The sequence below is a fragment of the Struthio camelus genome, chromosome 28 (assembly GCF_040807025.1).
Source record: "Struthio camelus isolate bStrCam1 chromosome 28, bStrCam1.hap1, whole genome shotgun sequence".
NCBI classification, from domain to species: Eukaryota; Metazoa; Chordata; class Aves; order Struthioniformes; family Struthionidae; genus Struthio; species Struthio camelus.
Genome location: NC_090969.1, coordinates 1,265,997 through 1,289,446, shown reverse-complemented (window position 1 = coordinate 1,289,446; position 23,450 = coordinate 1,265,997). Strand labels below are relative to the sequence as shown.

General features: G+C 46.7%; 3 protein-coding genes across 11 annotated transcripts in view; 1 reads left to right on the top strand and 2 right to left on the bottom strand.

The window, feature by feature from the left end:
- Positions 1–464: 464 nt before the first annotated feature.
- TMT1A (thiol methyltransferase 1A) lies at positions 465–4,834 on the bottom strand. Its single transcript, XM_009674812.2, has 2 exons — positions 1,841–4,834; positions 465–919 (listed from the first exon to the last, which is right to left on the bottom strand). Exons 1-2 carry the CDS (start codon positions 2,342–2,344, stop codon positions 683–685), a joined length of 741 nt encoding a protein of 246 aa, XP_009673107.1. The 5' UTR covers positions 2,345–4,834; the 3' UTR covers positions 465–682.
- LOC104144026 (thiol S-methyltransferase TMT1A) lies at positions 3,468–7,362 on the bottom strand. Its single transcript, XM_009674811.2, has 2 exons — positions 6,725–7,362; positions 3,468–4,930 (listed from the first exon to the last, which is right to left on the bottom strand). The coding sequence occupies exons 1-2, from the start codon at positions 7,217–7,219 to the stop codon at positions 4,694–4,696; spliced, it is 732 nt and encodes a 243-aa protein (XP_009673106.1). The 5' UTR covers positions 7,220–7,362; the 3' UTR covers positions 3,468–4,693.
- A 42-nt stretch (positions 7,363–7,404) lies between these two features.
- Positions 7,405–23,450, top strand: part of SCN8A (sodium voltage-gated channel alpha subunit 8) — a 66,541-nt gene continuing 50,495 nt past the window's right edge. For 3 of the 9 annotated variants that reach the window (XM_068921531.1, XM_068921530.1, XM_068921528.1), the window contains exons 1-2: positions 12,021–12,176; positions 22,414–22,740. Coding sequence is in view for 2 of the 9 variants with exons in the window: in XM_068921524.1 (XP_068777625.1) it covers positions 22,468–22,740 (273 nt within the window). In the remaining 7 variants the exon portion in view is untranslated. Of the gene's footprint in view, positions 7,484–11,543; positions 11,653–11,934; positions 12,177–22,413; positions 22,741–23,450 lie in introns of those variants that run through there. The other 6 variants (XM_068921529.1, XM_068921526.1, XM_068921524.1 and 3 more) reach the window with 5 other exon arrangements.

Genomic DNA, 23,450 nt, shown 5'->3' with positions numbered 1-23,450 from the left:
ACAGGCTGAGCCAGCAGGACAGAGAGCGTGCTGCCGAGTCAAACAGCGCTATGGCTGCGCCGTGCCCTGCTCTGCCCGCTCTCCGGCAGCGAAAATCGGCCTGGGAGCACCTGGAGGAATCGCCTGCCGGTCAAGCAGACGCTCCCCTGCATAAGGAGTTAACGCCTTTTTTTTTTTTTCCCTGCCTCTCTACCAAAATGTTTGTGCGCTCTCCTTGCCGCTCCAGCAGGTCAGCTTTGTTTTGAAACTTAAGTTGAGCTTAGATAAGGCGAGGAGGTGTTTGAGTGTGTGTGTATGCTTCTGGCGGCTTCTCAAACAGCCCCGTACCTGGGACGGTTTTCTAGTGTTTGCGAGGCGCGGCTTGCACACTGGAGTCAATGGAAGGGTTTTATACGTGCCCAAGCAGATCTGCTTTATTTTTATGCTAACTGGAACTTCAGGATACCAGTTTCTGATGCTTTACCTCTAGAGCATGTCATCAACATATTTATTTCCATTGCAAGATTTATAGAAAGCTGAACCTCTTCCTCATTTGCCATTTACAGCCGAAACTTAGGATAACTGAAGCTTAATCGTGTTAACCTGGGTTCGGTTATTTGGATTAGCATATGCCATTTTGCTGCTTTGACTATGTCAAGGAATTTCTCTGAGGACAGGGGAGAAAGTTACAGCGCGATATGAATTACTTCACGGCATATCCAATGATATGAGACTTATTAGGCATCCAGGGTAGAGGAACGCTGATGTGTTGTAACTTCAGTTCGGAGAAGTTGGCCTGTTCTAGGTTTTTCCATATCTCTCTTGTTAGGCAACACCCAGCAAACACGAGCTTCCAAGTGGGATATAAGATCTGCTGCCAAAAATAGTTCCAGCTGGAATGATCAGCAGCCACGTGTTCTAAGAAATAGAAAGCGCCGCCCTGGGGAAGCAAAGTCATCTTAGAATACCATAGAAGGAGCGAGCACCCGGCAGACCCTTCCCTCTCTGACCCTCCTTTTCTCAAACACGATTCCATGCACGGGAAACTCGGTTTGCTCACTCTGACAGGCTCTTTCTACCCCTTTCCTGCCTGCTTTTTACTTCAGTAATGTCGATTAGAATTAATACGAGCAGGAAACTTGCAGAGATTCAGAATGCATATTCTGAAAGGATGAAAGGTGTACTTATTTGATCCCGTTGTTCTTAGAGCAATGGTTTGTTCTTTGTCTTTTTGTTTAAATTACAGTTGCTAGCGTGTCATATTTCAAAGGAAACTAGGTGAAGTGCATAAACCCTACTAGAACTCACTGGGTTTTTAACAACCCAAAGGACTGTATTGAAAATACCATTGTAAAGGCTGAAATTCTATTGCAAAAAATAGCTTTTTTTAATCCTTAGTTTGAATAGGACACTACAGGGAATGAAGGCATTTAATTAGATTGCTTTAGTCATACAGGTAGATCAGACCCTCTTCTAAGAGACTAAAGCAGTTTATTTAAAACATCGACTTTCAGCCTTGATCAGAACTTCCCCTCTTCTCCCCAAAACAAAATCTGGCGTGTGAGGGGGCAGAGACAACAACAAAGGAGCCGGTTCTGTACAGCGATGTGCTGTAATTACTTACAGAATTAGTGGCGGTTCTGTTTACTTAACACGTTACTCTTAAGGCTGAGCTAAGACAGGCTGAACAGTGTGCTGCTACTGCTTTGCACCATTTAGCATTGCAGAGTGGTTGTAAATCTGATTTCTACTATGAAAATCAATGGGGTCTGACTTGTAAGCTCAAAGGCAACTTGTTGCTCTGGTGCAGTGCCTCTGGAATGGATGATCAAAGTAATAACACAAAACTTCAAATACTCACCGGTCTGAGCACTCGCAGTACTTCTTTCAAGGTGCTGTTTATGTCCCGCACAGAGCATAGGACTAAAGTGCAAACGACTGCGTCCACAGAACCGCTGGGCACCTGGCTCAGGTCTTCTCCTGCAGCTACTAAGAAGCGCTCGTAGTGCAGGTGCTGGTTCTGGCTCATGCTTTGAGAAAGGCCTTTCTGGAAGTGAAGGTCTATATCGGTGCACGTCACTTTGCAGCCTGGTGGGTAGAACTGGAAGTTACTACCACAGCCGGTCCCGATCTCCAGCAGCTTCAGCTCTCCTGAGGGGCTTGTAAATTCGGGCAGATTACGAAATAGTTCCTGTTTTTGCCTCTTTGTTTTCCTGTTGTAAACTGCAGCAATCTTCTCGAGGATGAAAGGAAAAAATATCTTCTTACAGAAAGGCTCCCATATACCCAGGAACGATAGCAGATAGATGGGCATGGCGAGCAGCATGAAGCAGGCACGGAAGAGGAGAATGCTGGCCTCCGTCATTTCCAGCGTGGGGGCAAAGAATCTGTGCTGCGCAGACTGAGTCTGTACTGTGCTTCGTTCCTCTACGTATTAGAGCACTTGAAACTTAGAGCTGGATTTGTGTGCTTGCTGTGTTCCTCTTGAAGTGCAACTCTTTGGCCTGATAGGGTGGACTTTTCTCTAAAGCTGATTTTAAAGTCCAGTCACAGGCAAGGAAGGGAAAAACAGCACTGCTTACCAAGCAGTTACCGTAATGTCCCAGCTCAGGCAAAAAAGTTGCTGCCAGAAAAGGAGCTGCCAGGCAGTTAAGTAACCTAGATAAACTGAAAAGTACATCTTTGTATTTGACTATTGGCAACATGTCATCAGTCACCCTAACCTGGAGTTCAGCGGTTTCAGATTACAGTTTACATCTCTTAAAGAAGCCATAGCTTGTCTTCCGTGAGTGCCTGTAGGAAGTTAATCTAAACTCTGGATTTGCTGTAGATAATGAATTTTGTTTGATTAACATTTTGGTTAAAACACACACGTTTAAGGGTTATTTATGCCCTTGTTTTAGGTATCTAAAGTAGCTAGATGAGCTAGTCAGCTGCTCGCTGTGTGCTTTCTCTGCAGCAGCAGCTTTCAGTCTTTGCACTTCATGGACACCTAACATATTTTGATTTGTGGATGTGGACTCCTTTGCGGTGAATGAACTCGCTTTTCTTGGCTACCTTTCAGATCTTTGGTGGGACTCGTGGCCCAGAGATAAAACCATTTATTAATTCAGTAATCACTGTCTATGGTAGCTTGGTTTTCACTTTATAAGCTTGAGTTGACAATGTACAGTCCATTTTATGCTAAATGCTTTCTTTTAAACTTTTTTAACTTTGCTATCACCAGTGTTTTTTTTCCACAGGCTTTAGTAATAGCAGTGTAGATTAGCCACTGGCAATTAATTGCTCTGCCTAGAGGGAGCCTGGTAAAGGGACAAGGGGACCGTTTGCACCGCTCAACTTCAGATCCCGAACTCAAGCAGTTGTATTGCGAATTGCCCTGGAGGAGTTTATTTTTCTGTTGAGCGATAGGTAGCCTTGTTGTCTGCGGAGTTACCTCCTCCCTCTAGTGGTAATAAAGCAAATAAAATACCCAGCATATGGCAGCATCATTATTAGACTGCTTTATTACTAAACTCTCTTGTCATACCTTCATACCGCCACCACGTGCTGACTACATCAGAGAAACAAATCTAAACAGTGGGAATTACTTCAGATGTACTTTCTGTGTAGACCAGTTGTCTGTTTGTGGAGCACAAAACAGAGGCATTAAGTGCATTCTTTTATTAAATATCATTTGCACCAGATTTTAATTCTTAGATGCTTTACTGTGAGAAATCAAAAGGAAGGTTAAACAGTGGTCAAGATAGCAGCACCTTCTCCTGGTGTCCTGGGGAAGTTTAACTGGAAAATATTCCTAATGAAACGTGTGGCTTTAAAAAACAACAACAACAACAACAACAAAAACTTGACATCTTAAAGGTGTAATCTGGACTGAAGGGAGAGTAGAACATTAAGTTTAAGCATAGGTTTAGCTTCTTAGCAGAGCACGACAAAAGGGCTGTAAGAGCATGGCTTAGTAGAGACCATGTTACAGCTGAGATGAGGTTTCTGTCGCCTGATTTAACCAATGCCAGCTTTCTCCCAGCGTAAGGAGAAGTTCAGTTTTTTGCTTTGTAGGTTGTAAGTTAAATCTAGGCTGACAGCGTTAGCCTCTAATGGCCAGTGGAAGCTATGTATAGTGAACTGGTGCTCTAATGGGCACTTTCCTGAAATAAACAGTCCAGTAAGGGAGGACTCGACTGGCATGGGAGAATGAACGCCGGCTCCTAGTGGTGTTTTGTAATGGGAAGACTGAAAGAAAAATGCTTGTACTGATGCTATATCTATTATGTATGTGTCCTGAATCTGAAATCTTAAAGGCTGAGTAATAGTCTCTGCTATTAGAAAGATGTAAGCTCTCTCTACTTGTTTGCATAGATCTTCTGTTCCCTGTCTTCCCTCTCCTCTTTCTCAGCTCTAAGATGGTGACTCTTCCTTTATTTTGTATCGCACTGAAATGCGTTCTCTGTTTTTGTTTCCAATTTGCTTGGTCCGTGTGCCACGGCTCTGCTTGAGAGCTCCATCCAGAAAACCTGTCTAACAGATGGAAGAATGTGATTCTCAGTTTGAACGAGCTATGGATGCTCAGGAAGATTTCCATGTTTTTATTCTGATTACTTAGTTGCTGCGTATGGGTTGACTGTAAGGCTACTATTCAGTGAAAAATACTCTATAGAAAGTGTGAAAGGAGCTACTGAAGGGATGTTGTGTGCCCTGCAGCGCTCACGGTCATTCATTTTACTGCATATCCAATGATATGAGGACTAGTAGGATTCCAGTGTGGTGAGACACGTATGCGCCTCAAGTTCAGTTCTGAGAAGTTAGTTTTCTCCAGGTCCTTCTGTGTCTCCCTGCTCAAGGAACACCCATCTCCAAGACACTTCCAGACTGGGTCACAGACCTTTTGCCAAAAGTAGGTCCAACTGGAACGATCCGCAGCCACGTGCTCCACAAAGTAAAAGGCTCCACCCTATAAAACAATACCATAAAAAAAATAGAAAAAGGACTTAGGAGGTTTCACCTCTGTATGTAGAATTTTATTATTTACTTCTTAGCCAACAAGCTGCCTTTTTCCACCTCTCTGGATAGTGGCCTCCTTTCCTAGAGATTACGCGCGATGGATTCATGTTTGTTTTGAGTAGCGGAGCCTCTGTAACGACCTCCCATTCAATCTGGGTAGAAGCTAGTGGGTTTTACCTATTTGCTGATAGGTGCAGCTTATAATTCTGCAAGAGGCAGTATAGTCTGGTGGTTGGGAATTGCTGTCACAGGGTATTGAGCTCTGCCCCATCTGCCTTGGGTGACCTTGGACAAGCCACTTAACTTCCCTGTGTTTCAGTTCTTCTCATCTGTAAAATGTGAATAAACAAGTTGCTTGCCCTACATACCAGCAATTAAAAGAGTTTATTTCTTAATGTTTATAAAGCATATGAGATAGCTGTTAGCAAGCAGAAATCAAATGCCGCGGAGGGGAGAGAGAGGCTACAACTAGTATATACAGCATGTGATAGTTTGTTCTTTGTCAGCCTTACAGCCGCCCTCAGTGTTCTACCGCATCTGATTCAATGCCTTTCAGTGTTGAGATTTGCCTTTTATCTGTTGTTTATAGTATTGTGAGCAAGCCTTCTCCTAACAGTAGAGGCTGTTTAATGGATCCACGTACAGAAGGCAAAGAGTCTGAGCTGGTGTTTCCCTTCCCTTCTTAGTGGAGCGTATTGGGTGTGATCTTATTCCCTCTTCCCTAGTATCGCTTTGTAAGCGTGTGCAAGGTTACCTTGAAGAAGGAAGTAGGCTTTTAGCCCCATCCAGGGATGAAGTCTTATTGACACAGGAAGGTTCTGACCGGTTACATAGATTTAACCCAACCTATGTGGATATGAGATGCCTTAAGTTTAGTTTAAACCCTTCCCCAGTTATTCTGAGATACCTGGTGGGGGGGAAAAAAAAGTATTTTGTAGTAGGAGAGAGGTATGTAAATGTGTACGAATGTGGCGTTTTACAAGTGTCACCTTAGATTATAATGAAAATACCTGGTCAGGAGAACAAGGTCTAAAGGTGAGAGCACTTGCTAGTGAATGCGTAGGACAACTATAAACTGAAATTCTTGTTTATCTTTTATCTGAGTTAGAATTCACATCCCTTCCTGCTTCTCTCCTTTCGTGCCCTTTACTTCCACCATTTTATTGCAGCAATCGTTATTCTGTGCTGCTCTACTCCTGCTCCTCCCAGCCCCTGGGACCTCCTGGGTTTTTTGGGGTTTTTTTTTTCTTTTTTTCTCTTGAAACAGAGTTTTGGTCTTGGAGTTTTTGCAGGCTGCCCAGCTGCAAGCGCAGGAGCCAGGGTGCTCTGAGTAGCTGTCTCCCGATTGCCCCAGCAATCAGCACGGCCTTGCGGGTACTCCAGGCTTTCTGCGTGCTTGGCAGTGCGCTAGTCAGGTGCTAAGGAGAGAGCGGTAAAGCAGCATGAACTAGTTCTTCCATCCGCAGGTGAAATTACTTGCGAGTGGTACGCTGTGCAGACCAGAAGTACCACTTTGATTCTGTTGCATCTGAATGTTACAGGATACAGGATGGATGGATGCTCTCCCTTGTGATCGCAGAAGGGTCTACAGGTATTTACAGCACAGGAGAGTGTGAAGAAATTGGCAGGCCTTCTCCAAAATGCAAGATTGCAAGAGAGAAAGAAAGAGAATTTGGCAGGGGAAAGGAAACCAGAAGTGAGAGCAGGATCACTTCCCCCCCCTCCTCGCGCTGCCCCAGCTTACCAGCCTGAGCACTCGCAAAACTTCTTTCAGGACTTTGTTGACGTTGGTTACAGAGCACAACACTAAGGTGCACACCACCACATCCATGGTGCCATCCGGTATTTGATGCAGATTCTCCCCAGAAGCAACCACCGAATGTTCAAGCTGGAGGTGTGGGTTCTCCGAGAGGTTCTTGAGGAGGAACTGTCTGAAATTGGGATTAGGATCAGTGCACGTAAGCCGGCAGCCTGGTGGATAGAACTGGAAATTGGTGCCAGTGCCTGTGCCAATTTCCAACAACCTGAGCTGGCCTGAAGGGCCGGCAAATTTTCTTAAGTTGCTGAAAAGCTCTTGTTTCTGCTTGTAGACCTTATGGTTGTAGATTGGTGCAAGCTTGGCCATGATATGTGGAAAAACTTTCTTATAGAAGGAGTCCCATAAACCCATGTAGGCAAGTATGTATACAGGCAAGATGATGAGCTGAATGCATCTCTGGAGACAGGAGATGAGGACCATTGGTGCGGAGCCCCCGAGCACGGCGCGGTGTGAAAGCAGCGCCCAGCAGCCTGCACCGACAGCTCCTTCCAGCCGGTGCAGTCTCGCCAGCCCAGCGTTAACCTCTGAACCGGATGTGTCCGTCTTTCCTGGCTGGCCACGCTCCAAAATCCATCTTAAAGTGACAGTGCGTCACCGCTTCAGTTGCACAAAAGTGCTGGAAACATCTGAAAAGGGAAGGGAAATCCAGGCGTGCAGAGCATTCTTGCTTCACGTAACAGATGTGTAAGGCTATAGTTGCTGCAGACGTCAAGTTGTTTTCAATTTATTGCCTGTGAGTTGAGGATATACTTAAAGGTTGAACTGGGTGGAATCTGGATGCTCAGCTCCTGTCTGGTTTGAGCCTGGTGTCTGGGAGAAGCAACTGTTTTAACCCTCACGTGGATTTGGCCTATGGGTTTTGTTGCCTGCTGTATCATCATACCTCTGACCATCTCCTGAGCCATTGGGGTAGGGTTTGCGGCGCACTTCAGTAGTAGTCGCCTCTCCCAGTAACTTGGGAGTTTTAGACGTTAGCTCGTCTTGTAGTTGATACCGAGTTTGGTTAAGAACGCAGTACGCTTGTGTTACGGAAGAATTGCACTCAGGAGACAGTCAAAGTCTAAAAGACTGTAGCGATCTCTTTAGCTATCCACATGTAGCTACCTGCTTAAACGACATAGTCCTTCCGGCTACTGAGCTTTGTTTAGCTTTGGTTTGCTTGCATGGTGTTTGTTAAAAGCAAAGCTATACAGTTGCACGGTTGTTATTACAGAGGCAGAGGCGCCCTGCGCGCGTTGCAGACACGTATGACACGTCGCTGCCCGCAAAGCTTATGAACTGACCAGGCAATTCGGAGGTCGCTACATAAACGGGGAAGGGGAGAGGAGTGAGGGCTATAATGATGGAATAAGGAAAAGGGAGTATCCTTGTCAAGCATGAAACTGTTAGAACTGAGCAGCTGTGTGCTCCTTAAAGAGACAGCACGGTGTCAGCTCGTTATTGTTCAGATCAATAATTGCAGAGTTATCTTTTGTTCTGTCACCCAAGTCCTCTGTGTGTGTGGTGTTTTTTTTAACCCAAGGAAGGGTTTAATGGTTTTTATTTGCTTTACCATTCAGATTACAAGCCAAATTATTACCTGGCGTTATGTTATCTGCTTATATATTTATTATATTATAGCTGCTATTACATTTAGCTGCTTTTCAAGGCCATATTATTTTGGAAATATTCGTAAACTCTTGAGTGCACTCATTTTCTGAGGGCTCCCTTTCAACATGGCTTGGGACAGTGAACTAGATATTTAATAGCACAGCTGCTGTTGTGAAGATACCGAGGTTCTGAGAACTCCGTGTGCCCCAACCCTGCCTTCTCTTATGTCAAATTAGTCTGAAAGTGCTTCTATCTCAAGTACCGTATCTCCTGACTGGATGATAGTTTTTCCTGTCAAAGAAACAGAGAAAACCAGCCAGAGGAAAGGTAGGATTTATGCCGCAGCAAACATTCAGTGCAGGGATGATATTGTTACCCCAGTGAAACCAGCAGGTATTCTTTATACCTCCAGCAGGGCAGCCTGGAGTCGGAAGGAGAGCAACGATGGGGTTGGGAGGCCTGATAGCTGAACAGAGCACTGCACTGTTGTCGGCAAAGGCCAGCCATAACGGCAGCAAGAGGGTGGATGGGTGCAGTCTGCAGAAAGTATAATTCCGCTCGGGCGTTATGCTGAACTTCACGCCTCTCGTCTGCAGTAGTCTCTAGTGGGCTGTGGGGGGATCATTTAGGTCAATAAGAACCTTCTTTTTTTTTTTTTTTTTTTTTGTTATGACTGCTCAACATATGAGCATTGACCTACTTATTTCTTTAAGCAACTTGCTCAGAGATGTCTTATACAGACTGCAGTAACGTCCCTGGGGCCCTGGAACGTCCTTGAAGGATGTATTTTCGGTGTGCTGCTGGCACCCATTGGGAATGATGTGCCCACCGTATCCACTAGACCCGCGGGTGCCCTCGCTGGAAGCCAGGGTGTGCTCCTGCACGGCCGTCTGCGTGTTGATGGTCTTATCCCAGTACTGGCAGCTTTGCCCTACAGTGGGATGGGTGCAGCAGTGTACCGTCCCAAGTGTTGGCACCGTTATCTATGTAGAGAAGATATTTTTTGTTTCTTAAGTTGTATGACTTAATCTTGTTTTTTGAACACTTTAAAACTCTATATTTGGGAGATGCTATGTAAAGTCCAGTTTGGACCAAAACTTTCTCCAAATCTTTGGATTTCGGTAGCAGCTTATTTAATGTGTATATAACTGCTGTTGCTTAGTTCTGGTTTGAAATATCTTAATTTTTTCAGGTTGCATCTGCCCTTGTGTTACATTAGAGCAGTCCCATAAAAGTCAGTGCTGTACAGTGAGGGCAGATTTAGTTCCTGTGTCGTATCCAAAGCAAGATAAATGAGTTCTCAAGCGCAGTGCTGTGCCCTGCGAGGTTGTTTGCTCAGCACACGGCATGCGATGCCTGAAGCTCTGCTCAGAGGACAAGATTTAAAATCCCGTGAAGAGGGCATTCCTGCAAGGTGGATTTAAAAAAGAAAAAACAGCAACCTAATAAGAGCATTTCAGGTTGTTGTCTCAGCAGCACAGACACAGTCCTATTGAAAACAGGAATTACGTAATGATAAAAATTCATCCTAAAATTCTAATGCCAACAGTGTAAGCTATAGGTATAAAGGGGGGAGGGGAGGCGTTCCCTGTCTTCAATGAAGAAGGGTAACTTTGATCAATTATCAGGATTCTGTTATTCACTATTTCACTGGAAAAAACAGTAATCTGCTTGTATGATGGGAGTGTAGCTGAGAAGAGTAGACTTTAATCTCGTTGGTGCACTGCTGGGCATTTAGCAGCTCCGCAGGTCCCTGAGCAAACTGGCAGGCGTGGAGGAAGGATCTTTGAGGAGAAACCCAAAAAGACTTCTTTAAAATACGTCATTGCTTGGTCACTTCTCATAGGACTCCTCCCTTCTGCTCAGGATTCAGGACAAAATACAAGCGTCCATGGCCAAGAAGGCGTCCTTCTCTTGATACAGTTTCTTATCTGGGGCCACCACAGAGTACTCTGTCTTGATGCTATCCTAAAAGGCCGAGGGCTAGAAACCAAGAGCTGCAGAGCTGAAGAAACAGAACGTACTAATTATGCAGTTTATGCTAGATCTGTGCTGGCAACATGTGGGAGCTTCAGGTTCTCCCATGGAAGCAGAGTCAAGTGCAGGTTTTCACCCAAGACTGCCAGAGTTTGTGACCCGTGTGCAGTTGGAATAAGGCAAGACAGCGCCGGGATTTACTTAGCAAAAAACATTAGCATGCGTGATATCAGTGTCTTATTGATGTTTTTATTTCCTTTGTAGAATCTCATTGTTATCTGATGATCTTTGTGATTCCATAGCCAGCTGCTTTCTAACAGCAGTCTTTGAGACAAACGTAGGGGTTAAATCGATTACAGGGGTTTCATGAGCATCGAAGCCAACGATGCCTGATTTTCTGTGGATTTATGTTGCGTAGTAAACTCTAACTGGAGTTTTTTCAGGAGCATTTATAAAATGCTCCTGTATTTGCTATGCATTAATTTTCTGGTCTCTGATAATGTAGATACGGAGGCTGCAGCCTTTCCCTTGTTCACTACAATCTTAGGTGGTACTTGAAAGATTTCCCTTCTCAATGCAATTTTGTGTTTTCACAAAACTTTCTGGAACTTAGTTATCTTTGAAACTACTAATCCTCTGTTAAAACTAGTCAAAAGGTCAAAAATGCTGAGCTAGGAATATAGTTACATGCAGACGGTGTGATCTCAGAACTCAAGCGTTTTCAAACCTGTTAATCACCAAAACACTTACTAATTTGATCATAGGTTAGCGGTATGGTTGTTGGCTGTGAATTATTGAGGATGCCCTCCTTGTACAAACTCACCCATAGACATCCAAAATCACACTGATGAACGTTTTTCATAGAAAACAAAAGGGAAAACAAAGAGCTGATATTTTGCTTCATGCAATGGAAATCTTGAAGCTTGACTCATGATGGAAAGTTGCACCAGCGCGTGATGCTGATCAGAGAGGTCGCTTTTAATATCGATAAAGCGAGAACATGGAGGGTCTTTCCTGAGGAACCTGATGTCAGCTTACCAGGTGAAAGTAAAAAGGAAGATTATCTTAAAAAATAATAATAATAACGGAACCAGGTAGTAACGCGGTCGTAGCCACAATCTAATGATGTAAGCCAGTGGCGTGTGGCTGGTACAAAGACTATTCCTTTTATGCACAGTTGTTGAAACCTTTCACGTAGGACGGACCCACTCCTCGTGTGTCAGTTACGGGGCTTTTTTGCACTTCTTGCTGAAGCCTGGTCTACACGGACAGAAAGCGAGACTGAGGTGAGGCCCGGCCTAAACGAAGTTCGGGTCCGGCAGCGGCTGTTTCTGTTGGGGTCTCGCCGGCGCCCGTCGGTCGGCGGGGACCCCGGCGCCCAGCTCGGCTCCCTGCGGGGGGTCGGGGGGGGGGTCGGGGTTATTTGGCGCCCCCCCCCTCCCCTCGCCGGGGGGGACCGCGGCTGCCGCTGCGCTCGGGAGGGAAGCGGCGCCGGGGGGTTCGCTGGGTGCCGGCGCAGCGCTGCGCGCCCCGCGGGGGGGCCGGGCCGGGGCGGGGCGCTGCGCGGCGGCGGAGCCGGGGCCGGAGCCCGGGGGGGTGTGTGTGTGTGAGGGGGGGGGGGGGGTTCCGCCACGCTCCCTCTGCCGGCGCGGCCCGGAGTCATCAATGATGCAGGGGCAGGACGCGCTGCGCCGGGGGAGGCGGCGGAGGCAGCGCAGCAAGATGGCGACAACCGCAGTTCCTCCTGCAGCTCCCGCCGCGCCGCAGTCCGGCAGCGCCCCGCGGGAGACGCGCTAGCGCGGCCGCCGCAGTAAGTCCAGCCCGGCCGGGGGCCCCGACGGCTGCGCGGGGCCGCGCCGTCCTTCGCCCCCTCGGCTTTTTGGGTTTTGTTTTTTTTTTTTTTCCCTCCCTCCCCCCTCCTCCCCCATAAATCGCTCCCCCCCCCCCATCCCCGGCTCCCCTCCCCCGCGGGCGGGGGCTTTGCCGCAGAGCGGTTTCCCAGCGCCGGCGGCTCCCGAGCCGCGGAGGTCGGGCTCTTCCCCCCCACCCCCCCCAAAACCCCTCTTCCCCTAGGGGCCGCTTGCCCCCCTCTCCCGGGGGGCCCCCCCGCTTCCCCCTCCTCGCCGGGCCGCTGTCCGCATCGTGCGGCGGGAGAGGCCGGGAGCCCTCGGCATCCCTCCCACCCCGGTCCCTGCCGCGGAGCGGCCCGGCCGCCGCCCCCGAGGCTCCCCCGCCGGCCGCGGGGGGAGAAGTTGGCGGAGAGAGTTCCGCGGGGGAGCTCGGTGGGGCGGCCTCGATGCTTTAACTGACCTAGACGTGGGCGTCGAGGCTGGTGCCCTCGCTTCCTCCCGCTGCACGGATTTGGGGGAATGGGGAAGGTAGAATTTTTTTTTTTTTCCCCCCTCCCCCAGGGAAAAGGAATTGCCTGTTCACAAGTTTTTTCTATTAAAAATCTGGGTGTCTTCTTCCCCCCTTCCCCCCCCCCCTCCTTTCTGGTGCAAATTGTGCCCAGCTGACGTGGGGGTGGGGAAGCCGGAGGAGACTCCACGGCCGGAGCTGCGGCTGAGCCGAGGGGAAGTCCGAAAGTCTGCCGGGGAGGGGAGCGTGTGCGGCAGGGGCGGCTCTAAGGGGCTTGAGCTCAGCTTCTGGAGCGGGGCTGCAGGGGTGGTAGGTTTAGACGCCGCTTCCTTTCCGTGTGCGCCGCGTTGGAGGCGATTGGCTATGGGACCGCTCAGGAGTCTTACAGGTGGGGTCGTCTTTCGGGGTGCCGGTCGCGTGTCGACATGTCACCTGGCCCTTGTAACACTGCAGCAATCCGCCCCGACGGGAAGCCGTGACCCGTATGTCCTCATTTCACACCGGCAACGACTCAAACGTGAGCAGCGAGGCTGTTCCGGGAGCCTGATTGCCCCCTGCTAGAGTCCAGTGGTACCCTCGGGGGGGGGGGGGGAAGGGAAAAGCAGTACCGTTTTCTCGTTACTGATGTCCGGCCATCCGCTTCAGAGCCGCGGGTGGACGTCGGGGCCGGGCGCGGCGGGCGAGAGGCGGCGCGTCCCGGCGGTGCTGAAACGGACAGCGGCGGCCGGCGGGGCCGGGCCGGGCCGGGCCGGCGGCGCCTGGCCCCGTTGCGATCCCCCTGCCCGGTTAGGTAACCGGCTCTGGGCAGGGAAATACCCAGCTCGAGGTCCGGTTCGTAATTCTGGATCGCTCAGCGGAAGGAGCGTCCTGTGAACATTGGCTGAGCCGAGGTGGGAGAGCTAGGTTTGCGACGAGGAGACAGAGAGAGAGCGCGATTGCGTGGCGCAAGAAATGCGGCATGGGTGTTTTGTTTTAGTTTTCGGTTAGAGGGGGAGAACTAGGGACTAAATCAGCACTGAGTGAAAAGAGCAGAGCTCGAAATTCTAAAACACGTTGTCATCTTCTTCCCCCTTCTAGTTGCTGTGTCTGCGTTCTTTTGTGGGTTTGTTTAGCTTGCTTTTTGATTAAAATGAACCGATAGGGCTTTTCTTTACCTATCAGTTGATGCTCACTATTTTTCAATGGCTCGAGAAGCGGTCGGCACCAGAGGCCGTATGTGACTCCCCGGGGCACACAGTGTTCATGTGGTCACATGGTTTCCATTCACTATTGATTGCCTTCCTCCTGGAGCGCTCACAACTGTCATTGAAATAAACAATACACTAGAATCAATAATGTGTCGTTAATGTTCAACGAAATAGTCTGGATTACAGAAGATGTGGTAAAATAATGTAACAGAGGCATCAGAGATGAGAGCAAGTTTCTCTGCAAGAAGGCACTCGTGCAGATGGAAAAAGCAATAAAAAAAAAAACCCCACACACAAGAGATTACATGCGATGGCTCATGTTACTGCTACTACAGTGGAGAGCCTGTCGTCATTTGGCCATTGGTTTGAATCCAGCGTGGTTCAGAGGTACCTAAATGCTCTTTCAGTCCATTGGAATGTGTTGGTGATCTCAGCCCGGTCCCCGGTTAACAGGCGTCCACCCCACAACCTTCAGAAAAACGGGCTTTAGTTGTCCTCCTTGTTGGTGTTTTCAGCAGAGAGAGACCATAAAGTCTGTTCCTTGCAGTCTCAGGTTCTCCTTTATGCCATGTTATTTCAGTTTTTGTGTGAACAGAGTGGACAGTCACCAAGCAGAAGACAGGTACAGAATAGGTAGCTCACCACTGCGGGATGCGTGTGGTGAAATTACTCCTTGACCATATCTCAGATTCAAGAGCAGCTTCTAACTTTTTGCCTGATCTTCTATCCTATGAAGGAAGTGTCTTTGAATACTGCTCTGAAGTTGGAATAACTTCCGCCTTTCCTTCCCTCAGTCTTCTCCTATAGCAAAGTATTATCCCTGCCTCATGGAGCACGTCAGCATGCAGGATCTCTTAGGTAGAAAGAGAAGCCATCAGGGCCTGGACTGCAGCAAATCAGTGAAGTGCTCTTTTCTAAGAGTAGCCGTTTTAAAAACCAAAATTTTGCCACCTACAACCTGAAAGTCCTATTCTGTGTTGCTCACACTGTTCCTGTGCTAACAGAAAGGTATAAGGATTTTATATTTGAAAATAAAATATTCTCAGCAGTTAATTCCAAGGGGAAACATTTCCAAATAACAAACAAACAAAAAAAGCAGTAGTGTTTTTCATTGTTAAATAGCATATAATGCATCATTGACTTTACGAGTAGTGGTCTTAAAGGCATACAAATAAAACCTGTTGTTGATTCATTGCTATAGACGTAGAGAGCAGAAGATCTCGAAGAAGACTGAAAGCCATTGTCTTACTCTCTATCTCTGTCAATATATGTGCCCTGTTATTTATGTTTACTAGAGCTCCACATATGAATTGTAAAAACAAATAAAATACACACGCGTGCTGCCGCTTAGGGATGTCTGGGAGGGCTCAGGAACCGTTCGGCTAGGCCCCTGGGGGAGGACGTGGTGCGTTACTGATCAAAGCTCGTTGAGGCAAACTGAGCACTATCTGGTTCTCTTTGGCCATTGAGGTGATGTTTCTGGCATTGGGTTTTGAGGAAGGATAGTTTAAAAACAAAGCAGCGAAGCTCATCACAAATAACTTGCATATGTTTTCCCAGTGCTTCCCTAATTTTCTTTTCCTGGCTAAGTGCCTGCTCAGGTATTAACTAAATTTAGTTAACTTAGGCTAAACAGGAATATTGCCATTCTGCAGACAATAATGATAAAGTCTGTTTGGATTTCCAGGCATGTCAAATTCCCTCTTGGTCTGTGGAAATCTGGTAGGAGTCAGCACTCAACATCTCGAAAAATTAGACCACTTTCAAGGAGCCTAACTTTATTGTTACAAAGTTGCAAAGGTAAATATCCAGTCCTGAGCCCATTCACGGATTTTATCTTCCTGAGTGATTTAAGGGAATCTAAGCGATACATAAGCCCTTCAGCGTGGGTTAAACTTCACCTGAGAGGGAAAGCGCTCTAGAAACATGAGATTGATCAACAAATGCCACTACTTTAATGGCATTTGAAACAGGAGCAGAAGATGATTTTTTGTATTGAGTGGCCAATGAGCTCAGTAGCAGGGTGGTAATGTTAAGAGACCTAGGGACAGCTGGGTGGCTATAACTACATCTTTTGCAGGGCATCGCTGGGGGGAGTGATTTTTGTCTAATTAGACGATACCTGCACGTGAAGGAAAGAAAAGATGAAGACAGCGTGACTTAGGCAGGGTAGGAAAATACTAGGCCTGCATGGGTTGTATTCCAGAACACGGCAGAAATTTTGAGAATCTGTGTTGTGTAACAGCAGAGAAGGAGAAGCTGGCTTATTCTCCTTCCTTTCATTTTGTTAATGTATTTGTATATTTATACTGTTTATTATTGTACCGTTTGAGTGCTTCACAACCTTAAATGAATTCCTCCAAGCTTACTGTAAAGAATAACCTTGCTCCTATTTTATGGGTCACTAATAGGCTAAATGACTTGAACAAGAAATTAAATTTAGGTCTTTCCAGCCCTACACTGGTATCTTTTAATTTTGAACAGATCTTTGTTCAGAACTTAGCTTTTAAAAAGGGAAAGTTGAAGTGCCATACTTCAGGGTGCTTAATCAGGATGAATCTCCAGGTTCCTTTGTGCAGTTGATGATAAATGCAAGTCAGCTTTGAGTGCTGTCAAAGACGGAACTGGAGATCTGGGTTTAGCTCTTCTGACTGGGTGACGTTAGACAAGTCGCACTGCTGCTGATGGGGGTTTAAAAAAACCCACATTACTAGCTCTTAAGTTTTTCAGTTCTTTATTAAAGCCTCTTTAAATATTACAGTTAATATATATTTTTTGAATACTCTTCTGTTGCCTTTGATTGCTACTGTGCTCCTGTCTCCTCCTCCCAGTTCTGTGCGTTTTTGTCACGTGGCAGCTTTTCTGAGAGACAGGGCTCCTCCTGCATCTCAGCCAGTTACAGCGTCCTGCATTTTTATCCATGGAGTTGGCCTGGTCTAGACTTGCAGAATTTACTGCAGGTGGAAAAGATTTGCTAGTTCTTTTGAATGCCATTTCCAGCCACAGATTGTCTCATACATAGATTTTTGTTTTGTTTTGTTTTGGTTCCAGGTTTTTGGGGGTCTCATCCAGTAGTATTTCAGGGGGCTGTTCATCTGTACTGATGTCTTCCTTTCTACTCCAAACCTGCATGTTCCAGTCAAAACCCGTGCGTCTCTGTATGGGTTATATAAAAATTCTTGTAGAAGGGCTCTTTTTGGAAGGAACTGGAAGATACTGTGAATGACTGAATCTTGTAAATTAATACACGAAGCAATGTATTAAAGCAAAGATATTGCTTCAAAAATGTGTTTCAATTTATTTTGACAATCAGCATTAATAATTTATTCGAATATTTCATGATGCACCAGTAAGTGGACTGCTGGGAACATTTGTAAAAAGTAATTAATTCTTAGTAACTGGACACCTCAGTACAGCATTTTTGGGGGTGTAAAATCTTTGTTCTTTGAAGAAGGTGTGTGTAAATAGGCAGTCGGACCCCAGGTGTTTCAGTGCATTAAGCTCTGGGTGCCTGGGACAAATCCCTGACTCCCCTGAAGTCAATGGGAGTTGCACGGCTGATCCCCAACCAGAGCGTTTCATTCCTGACGTAGTTGAGAAGAGCATGCGTGCTTTTCTCTGATTCCACCCGGACGGTGAGTCTTTGTCACAGTTTTTCAAAAGTTTCTGTTGCTGGAGGTTCAAGAATTGCACGTGGAAAGCGTTGCCTTTGCCAGAACGAATTCTAGCACTTATTCTCACCAATTTCTATGTATCCCAGCAAAGCTATGCTCATTTGTAAAACAGACAGTTGCAAGCTTTCTAAAGTCTAAAGAAACCTGCAACGCCGAACGGACGAGGCCGCCGTGCTCCGGGCGTGCCGTGGCGGAGGCGCTCGGTTTGCAAGGGGACGAGCGCGACCCGCTCGGCTCCCCGGAGCACAGCGCTCCGAGCACCGCCCGCGAGATAGAGGCCCAGCGCTTGTGGTCTGTGTCTCGTTCTGCCGCTGGGTGATCTTGGACACGTTATTGTCCCTTTCTATGTCTGTGTCTGCAGAGAAACTTTGTGGGGGTTTTTTTTTTTTTTTGGACTTAAATTGAGAGCTGTTCAGGATGGAGATAGTTTAATGTTTGTTCAATTGGTGAACATGTGGATATGGCCAGATCTTAATAAAGATCTTTAAATGTTGCCGTTATATTAAAAAAGAACAAAGAATTAGGTAATACTTGGTGCTTTTTAAATACCCTCTAATAATTAATACGTGGGATGTGCAAAAAGGAAAAGGAATGAAGTCAGCTCATCCTTTTGGTTGTGCTTCCTCTACAAGGCTCTTCCGCAGAAAGGGAGTTTCCTGAAATAAGCAGATTGGAATCTGAATTCACCCAAGAAGCAGATGCACCGAGATGCTCTCTCTATGCGGCTGTTTTTGGGGGGGGGGGGGGATTTTCTGTTTGTTTGTTTTTAGCAGATGCTTTTGCACTTTAAACTCCGTTCCTCGTTTTCCCTTCTTCCGAATGGATACCAAAGCCCTCCCTTGGTGATGCTGAGGGAGGCTTAAGAAATACTCTTGGATCCTCATGTGAAAAATTGTTGTTATTACTGACGTTTTCTTTCCTTCCTACCAAATGAGAAATCTTGAAAGCGGGAACCTGTGATGCTCTTGTCGTTTCTGCTTCAATGACAACTGGATTGCTCCAAAAATGCAGTTTTAAGCACTGCTCCTTCCTGGCAAAGGAGATAGATAGATAGTGGTGTCTTGGTTGCAAGACTGCGTACAGCCCGCTTTGCGCGTATCGCAGTGAGCCTGGGAGACTTGGCGCGGCCGTGTTACTAGAGACGTTCCACCTTACTTGTCCGTACGGTTGCTGTAACAAAACTGGCTCTCTGACATGTCCTGAGGACGTCATGGCTGTTTATGCTGCGTACGAGGCAAAGGAGCTGCGAAGCATGGCTAGTCATCGTGAGACTATGTAATGGTATGGAAAGTAGAGAAGCTGCTATATGGGTCTGATTTAAGGAATTAAGTAAATAGTCCATTCCTATCCTTTCAATTTATATCCTAATTTTGTCCGTTATCTTAACATGGGATGATTTACTGGGAAAACAAATTAAGTCAGGGCACTCAGGAAATTCCCAAGAAATGAGAACACCAGACCAGTATTATGTATTGAGCAAGTCACAGGTCCACGAGTAAACGGCAGCTACTGAAACAACAGCAGTCGCGGCTTCTCCTTTCAGCAGGAGAGCAGGCTGGTGCCTGTGTGTAAATAGGAAGAGAGCAAGTAGCACGAGGCAAACTTCTTCCAGATAGTACCAGAGCGCCTCGTGATTTATTAACGGGCAGAGTATTTGCGAATGCTTTTGAGGTAGAGAAATATTTACGCTGGAGAGTTGAAATGTCCCGGCCAGCACCGTGCCACACGCAGACAAAGAGCTCGTGAGACTTGCCCCAAAGGGAGAGAATTGGCCTCAGAGGCTCTCGAGCCTCGGAGGGAGTAAAAGGCCGCGGTGTCCGGCGCCTGGGGTACGGGCAGTCCCGCGTTGCGTGCAGTTGTGCGCCGGATTGGGAGGTGGTTGTTTTTTTTAAAGAGTCACTTAGCAGATTAGCTGGTTGCTTCCAGTTCCCGGTTGTGTAATTGTGCATACAAATAAGGCTTTCATTTGTGCCGCCTTCTTTTTTTTTTTCCTTCCTTTTTTATGCTCCTGTGTCCCTGAGCTACTTTGGTTTCTAAATTCAGGCCTTACATATTTATCTGTGCCATTCAATTAGACCACATCCCCAATGCTGCTATATAGTTTCACAGTATGTGGGAAATTTGGTACTTAAATGCATGCAAATGCCGCAAGAATAGAATAATGTTTTTTCCTTAAGATCAGCAGGCTATTCTGTGACGTTTCTGGAGATAATGTGACCAAGATACTGGCTTTTCTTTTCCCTTCTTCCCATCTTTTTTGCATCTTCATTATTATTACTCTAGAAATATTTGTAAAAGTTTACACGAAAAGAATTCCAGCTTGGGCTACGCTGTGTTGTTACGTAAGGAAGAAAATCTATACTTAAGGTGTTTTTGGATATGCAAATAAAACCCAAAATGGCATCGAAGATCTACAGGTGTGGTGCCGTCTGGGATTTCCATGCAAACCGGAACCCCCCCAAAAGTTTGTAAATGGCAATATCGCAGCTAGAGTGGAGCAATAAGCTGAAATCACTTGAAGGGATACTTTGCACCTGGTGTTTTCTCTTTTGGAAATTCCCTGGGTGCCATATTAAAGGCTGGGATCCGCAGGTATTTGAAAAAAAGAGAACTCAGTTTATTTCTGTGATGCGTTTATTCCTGAAATCCACTGAAATCCATACAAAGTTGTGCTTCGACGTGAAGTTTGCAAAGTCATGTTACTTCTAGATAAAACAGCTCCTCCAGGATCAGGAATCCCAGCAGGAATGGGGTGGCCCCAGGAGCCGCGCGTGCGTGTGTCCTGCCCCGGATGCCCTTCCCTTAAAGAGGAGAGGGCAGGTAGGGGGTCACGGCGTGGGGAGGGGGATGAGGGGAGAAGGCCTCCCGCTGCCTTCCCGGATACCTGCTGCGGGCCGTTCAGGGAGCGCGTGGCACGGCGGGCATGTCGGGCGGGCGGCAGGCAGGGAGGAGCTTTGACCATGTCCACCAGCAAGGATTTGGGCGCACCCCGAAGGAGCCTGTTGCTTTTTGCCTTGCCCTTCTCCCCCAAAACTCTGGCCCAACTCCTGAGACGTTGGGTGCGAGCTTTGGAGGGTGTCCGTCGCTAAAGCTGGGCAAACGTGTCCCAGCTCGTCGGTGTGGATAGGAGCGTCTCTCCCTCACCTCCATTTTGGTGAAGTCTCTGGATCTGGTGAACTCTTTCCAGGCTGATACATACAGTCCTCAAGGCCAAGGACTGTACAGGCGGTTGGTGGCTAACTTCATGCTAGGATAGCTGAATCTTAATGATTCTGTCCTATACTGATCATAGGTTTCAAGGAATTCGAAAGTCGCTTTTCATTCAGAGAGCCAAAATCTTTAATATGTGTTGTGAGGCTGTGTGTGCCCGTTAGATGAAAGGAATCTGACATTACTGATGATCTTTTTCCTTTAAATATGGGACCTTAGCCTGCATAGCTTTCAGATTCTTTGTGCCATCTCCTCCATGGTTATTTTGTCTTTCCTCTTCAGTTCCTTGCCAGCTCCTTGTTTGGGTTGCTCCCCGAAGTGCCAGGCAATGTCAGGGCTCGGTTGTATTCCAGCCTGCAGTACTGCAGTGCTGTTGCATCAGTGCAGGATTTCTGTAATTCCTCTCCTCCCGTGGCCTCTTCCTGTAGTGCGAAAAGCTCGAAGAGCTAACAGCGTCTCGGCATTGCAATATATTCTGGTTGCTGCTTCTCAAGCAAGAGCTTGGCAAAAGGTGCAAAGCTGCAGAGGGTTTGTAGGCGTGCTGGATTCAGATGCACTCATTCCCTAGCAGCTTTTCTCCTTTGCAGGAGCCGGGGGAAGTGCTAGGTGCTCTTTGTAGGGACAGTGTAAAACGCTGTGAAAGGTCTGCGCTCCTTTGCGGGTTGGAGTCTCTGCGAGGCCTTCCTAGGGCTTTTGCACCTGGTCCGCTTCCCTTTTCTTCTCTGTGTTCTGGTATCGTTTGCATTTCATATGATGCAAAGAAGACTCTATGTCTAACCCACATATTATACAAGTTTAACTTTTAAAAATGACTGTTGTACTTCATGAAAAGATTTTAAAGATTATTTAATTCCTAGGGCCTAAAATTAATAGAAACTCTGCTAATTAGGTATATGTAAAATGAAAGAGTGAGATTTGACTTGCTGTAATAAAGATGTGGCATGTTCCAAAGTAGGAAGTCCTGACGCGTGTCTTGTCAGCAGGGCAAGAAATGTGCTAATACCCATCCTTTTCAGACGTGGCCAAACACCTCATCCTGACCCTGGGAGTGGAACTGACTTGGAATTTTTATCTAATAAATAGCTTGTGAGAGAGCAGTGACTGGTAAAGTCATTTTTGCAGGAATGTTCTGTTCTTGATGAAGCTGCTTCGCAGAAAGGGCTGTTGCGATAGAGCAGAGTTTCCGGTCGGAAGATACCCAGGTCAGGACGTTGGAGATGCAGGTTTGCGTGCCTGCTTTTCCTTTGTTGTAATGCTTAGGTGAACATGCCTCAGCCGTGAGGTCGCGATTCCATGCCGGCGCAGGGTGGGAAGGTTTTCGAAATTCCAGATCCCGGGATATGGGAAAACAGTTCTCAGCTCGCTACCTGGGACGGGACTGAGTAGTCTGGCATGCAGGAGCTGGGAGGTCCACTCGGTTGGGCAGTGTCCAGCACCTAACTTTATTGGCATCTGCCGGTAACTTTTATTGGGAGTGAAATGCAGCAGGCCTGCTTGCCTCGCTCTGTGAGGACTGGAAGATCTCAGTTGCCTTTGGATCTTGAGTGATCTGTGCTTGTCTGCCTGTTTTTGCAGTGACTGACCCTTTGTTCTGCCTGTGCTGTTTGCTCCCATGCAGAGCTGACCTGTCCGGGGTGCAACATAACTAAAGAAGCTGCTGCAGGATGAAAAGATGGCAGCACGGCTGCTCGCACCACCAGGCCCTGATAGTTTTAAACCTTTCACTCCGGAGTCTCTGGCTAACATTGAGAAACGCATTGCAGAAGAAAAAAAGAAGCGTCCAAAGCCAGACAGCAGCCACCGGGATGATGATGAAGACAGCAAACCAAAACCAAACAGTGACCTTGAGGCGGGGAAGAATTTGCCTTTCATCTACGGGGACATCCCAAAAGGCCTGGTTGCTGTACCACTGGAGGACTTTGACCCTTATTATATGACCCAGAAAGTGAGTCTGCACTGCACTAGGAAAGAAGTCACTAAACCATCTTTTTCTTAGGAAGTTGCAGGTTTGAGTATGGTTTAAATAGAAGACAAAAAATTAAGTCTTTGAATGGGGCTTATTTTTTTTATATTTTTTTCTTGATGTTTAGCAGTATTACTCTTGTGCTTCGTGTACCTTCCGAACAATTATCCAGTTTAACTAAGTTAGGCGTTATATGATTAGTCCTTTAAGCACCTGCTTGAGTAGAGATGGCAGAACAAGATCTGGAAACTCAAAATAGATTAACTTGTACAAATGTGACAATTTTTAATCCTGAGGGCAATAAGAAGGATTTAACTGAGGGGTAACGGGTTTGTTGTGTATTTCATTGCTTGCACTGGATTCGGTCTGAATTTGATCATAATGAAACCATGGGATAGAATTGTGACAAAATCGAAGTGAGACTCAGTACTTAACTCACTTTCACCTTCGTAATTTTTAATTTTAAAAACGTTGTGTGGGGAATTAAGGTGATACGTCAGGAGGCATTTATTGAGGTACAGGTACCAACTCTGAAATTTAATAAGAAATGAAGTAGTAGCTGGAGGGAAGTGGTGAGTAAGCAAGCGGTATGTTGGAAATGGAGAGCAGGGGGATCTTGTACTGGTGAAATAGGAAGGAGTGTGATCACCGACTTTTTTCCTAGAAGGCTAGATGACTTAAAACTGAGCTGC

Bases quoted from the DNA above. Each gene is read 5' to 3' on its own strand.
- TMT1A (XM_009674812.2), bottom strand. From the start codon at position 2,344: ATGACGGAGGCCAGCATTCTCCTCTTCCGTGCCTGCTTCATGCTGCTC. The intron at 920-1,840 runs GTGAGTATTTGA...TTGCTTCCCCAG, and splicing joins TACTGCGAGTGCTCAGACCG to GGCGGCGCTTTCTATTTCTT.
- LOC104144026 (XM_009674811.2), bottom strand. From the start codon at position 7,219: ATGGTCCTCATCTCCTGTCTCCAGAGATGCATTCAGCTCATCATCTTG. The intron at 4,931-6,724 runs GTAAGCTGGGGC...ATTGTTTTATAG, and splicing joins TTTTGCGAGTGCTCAGGCTG to GGTGGAGCCTTTTACTTTGT.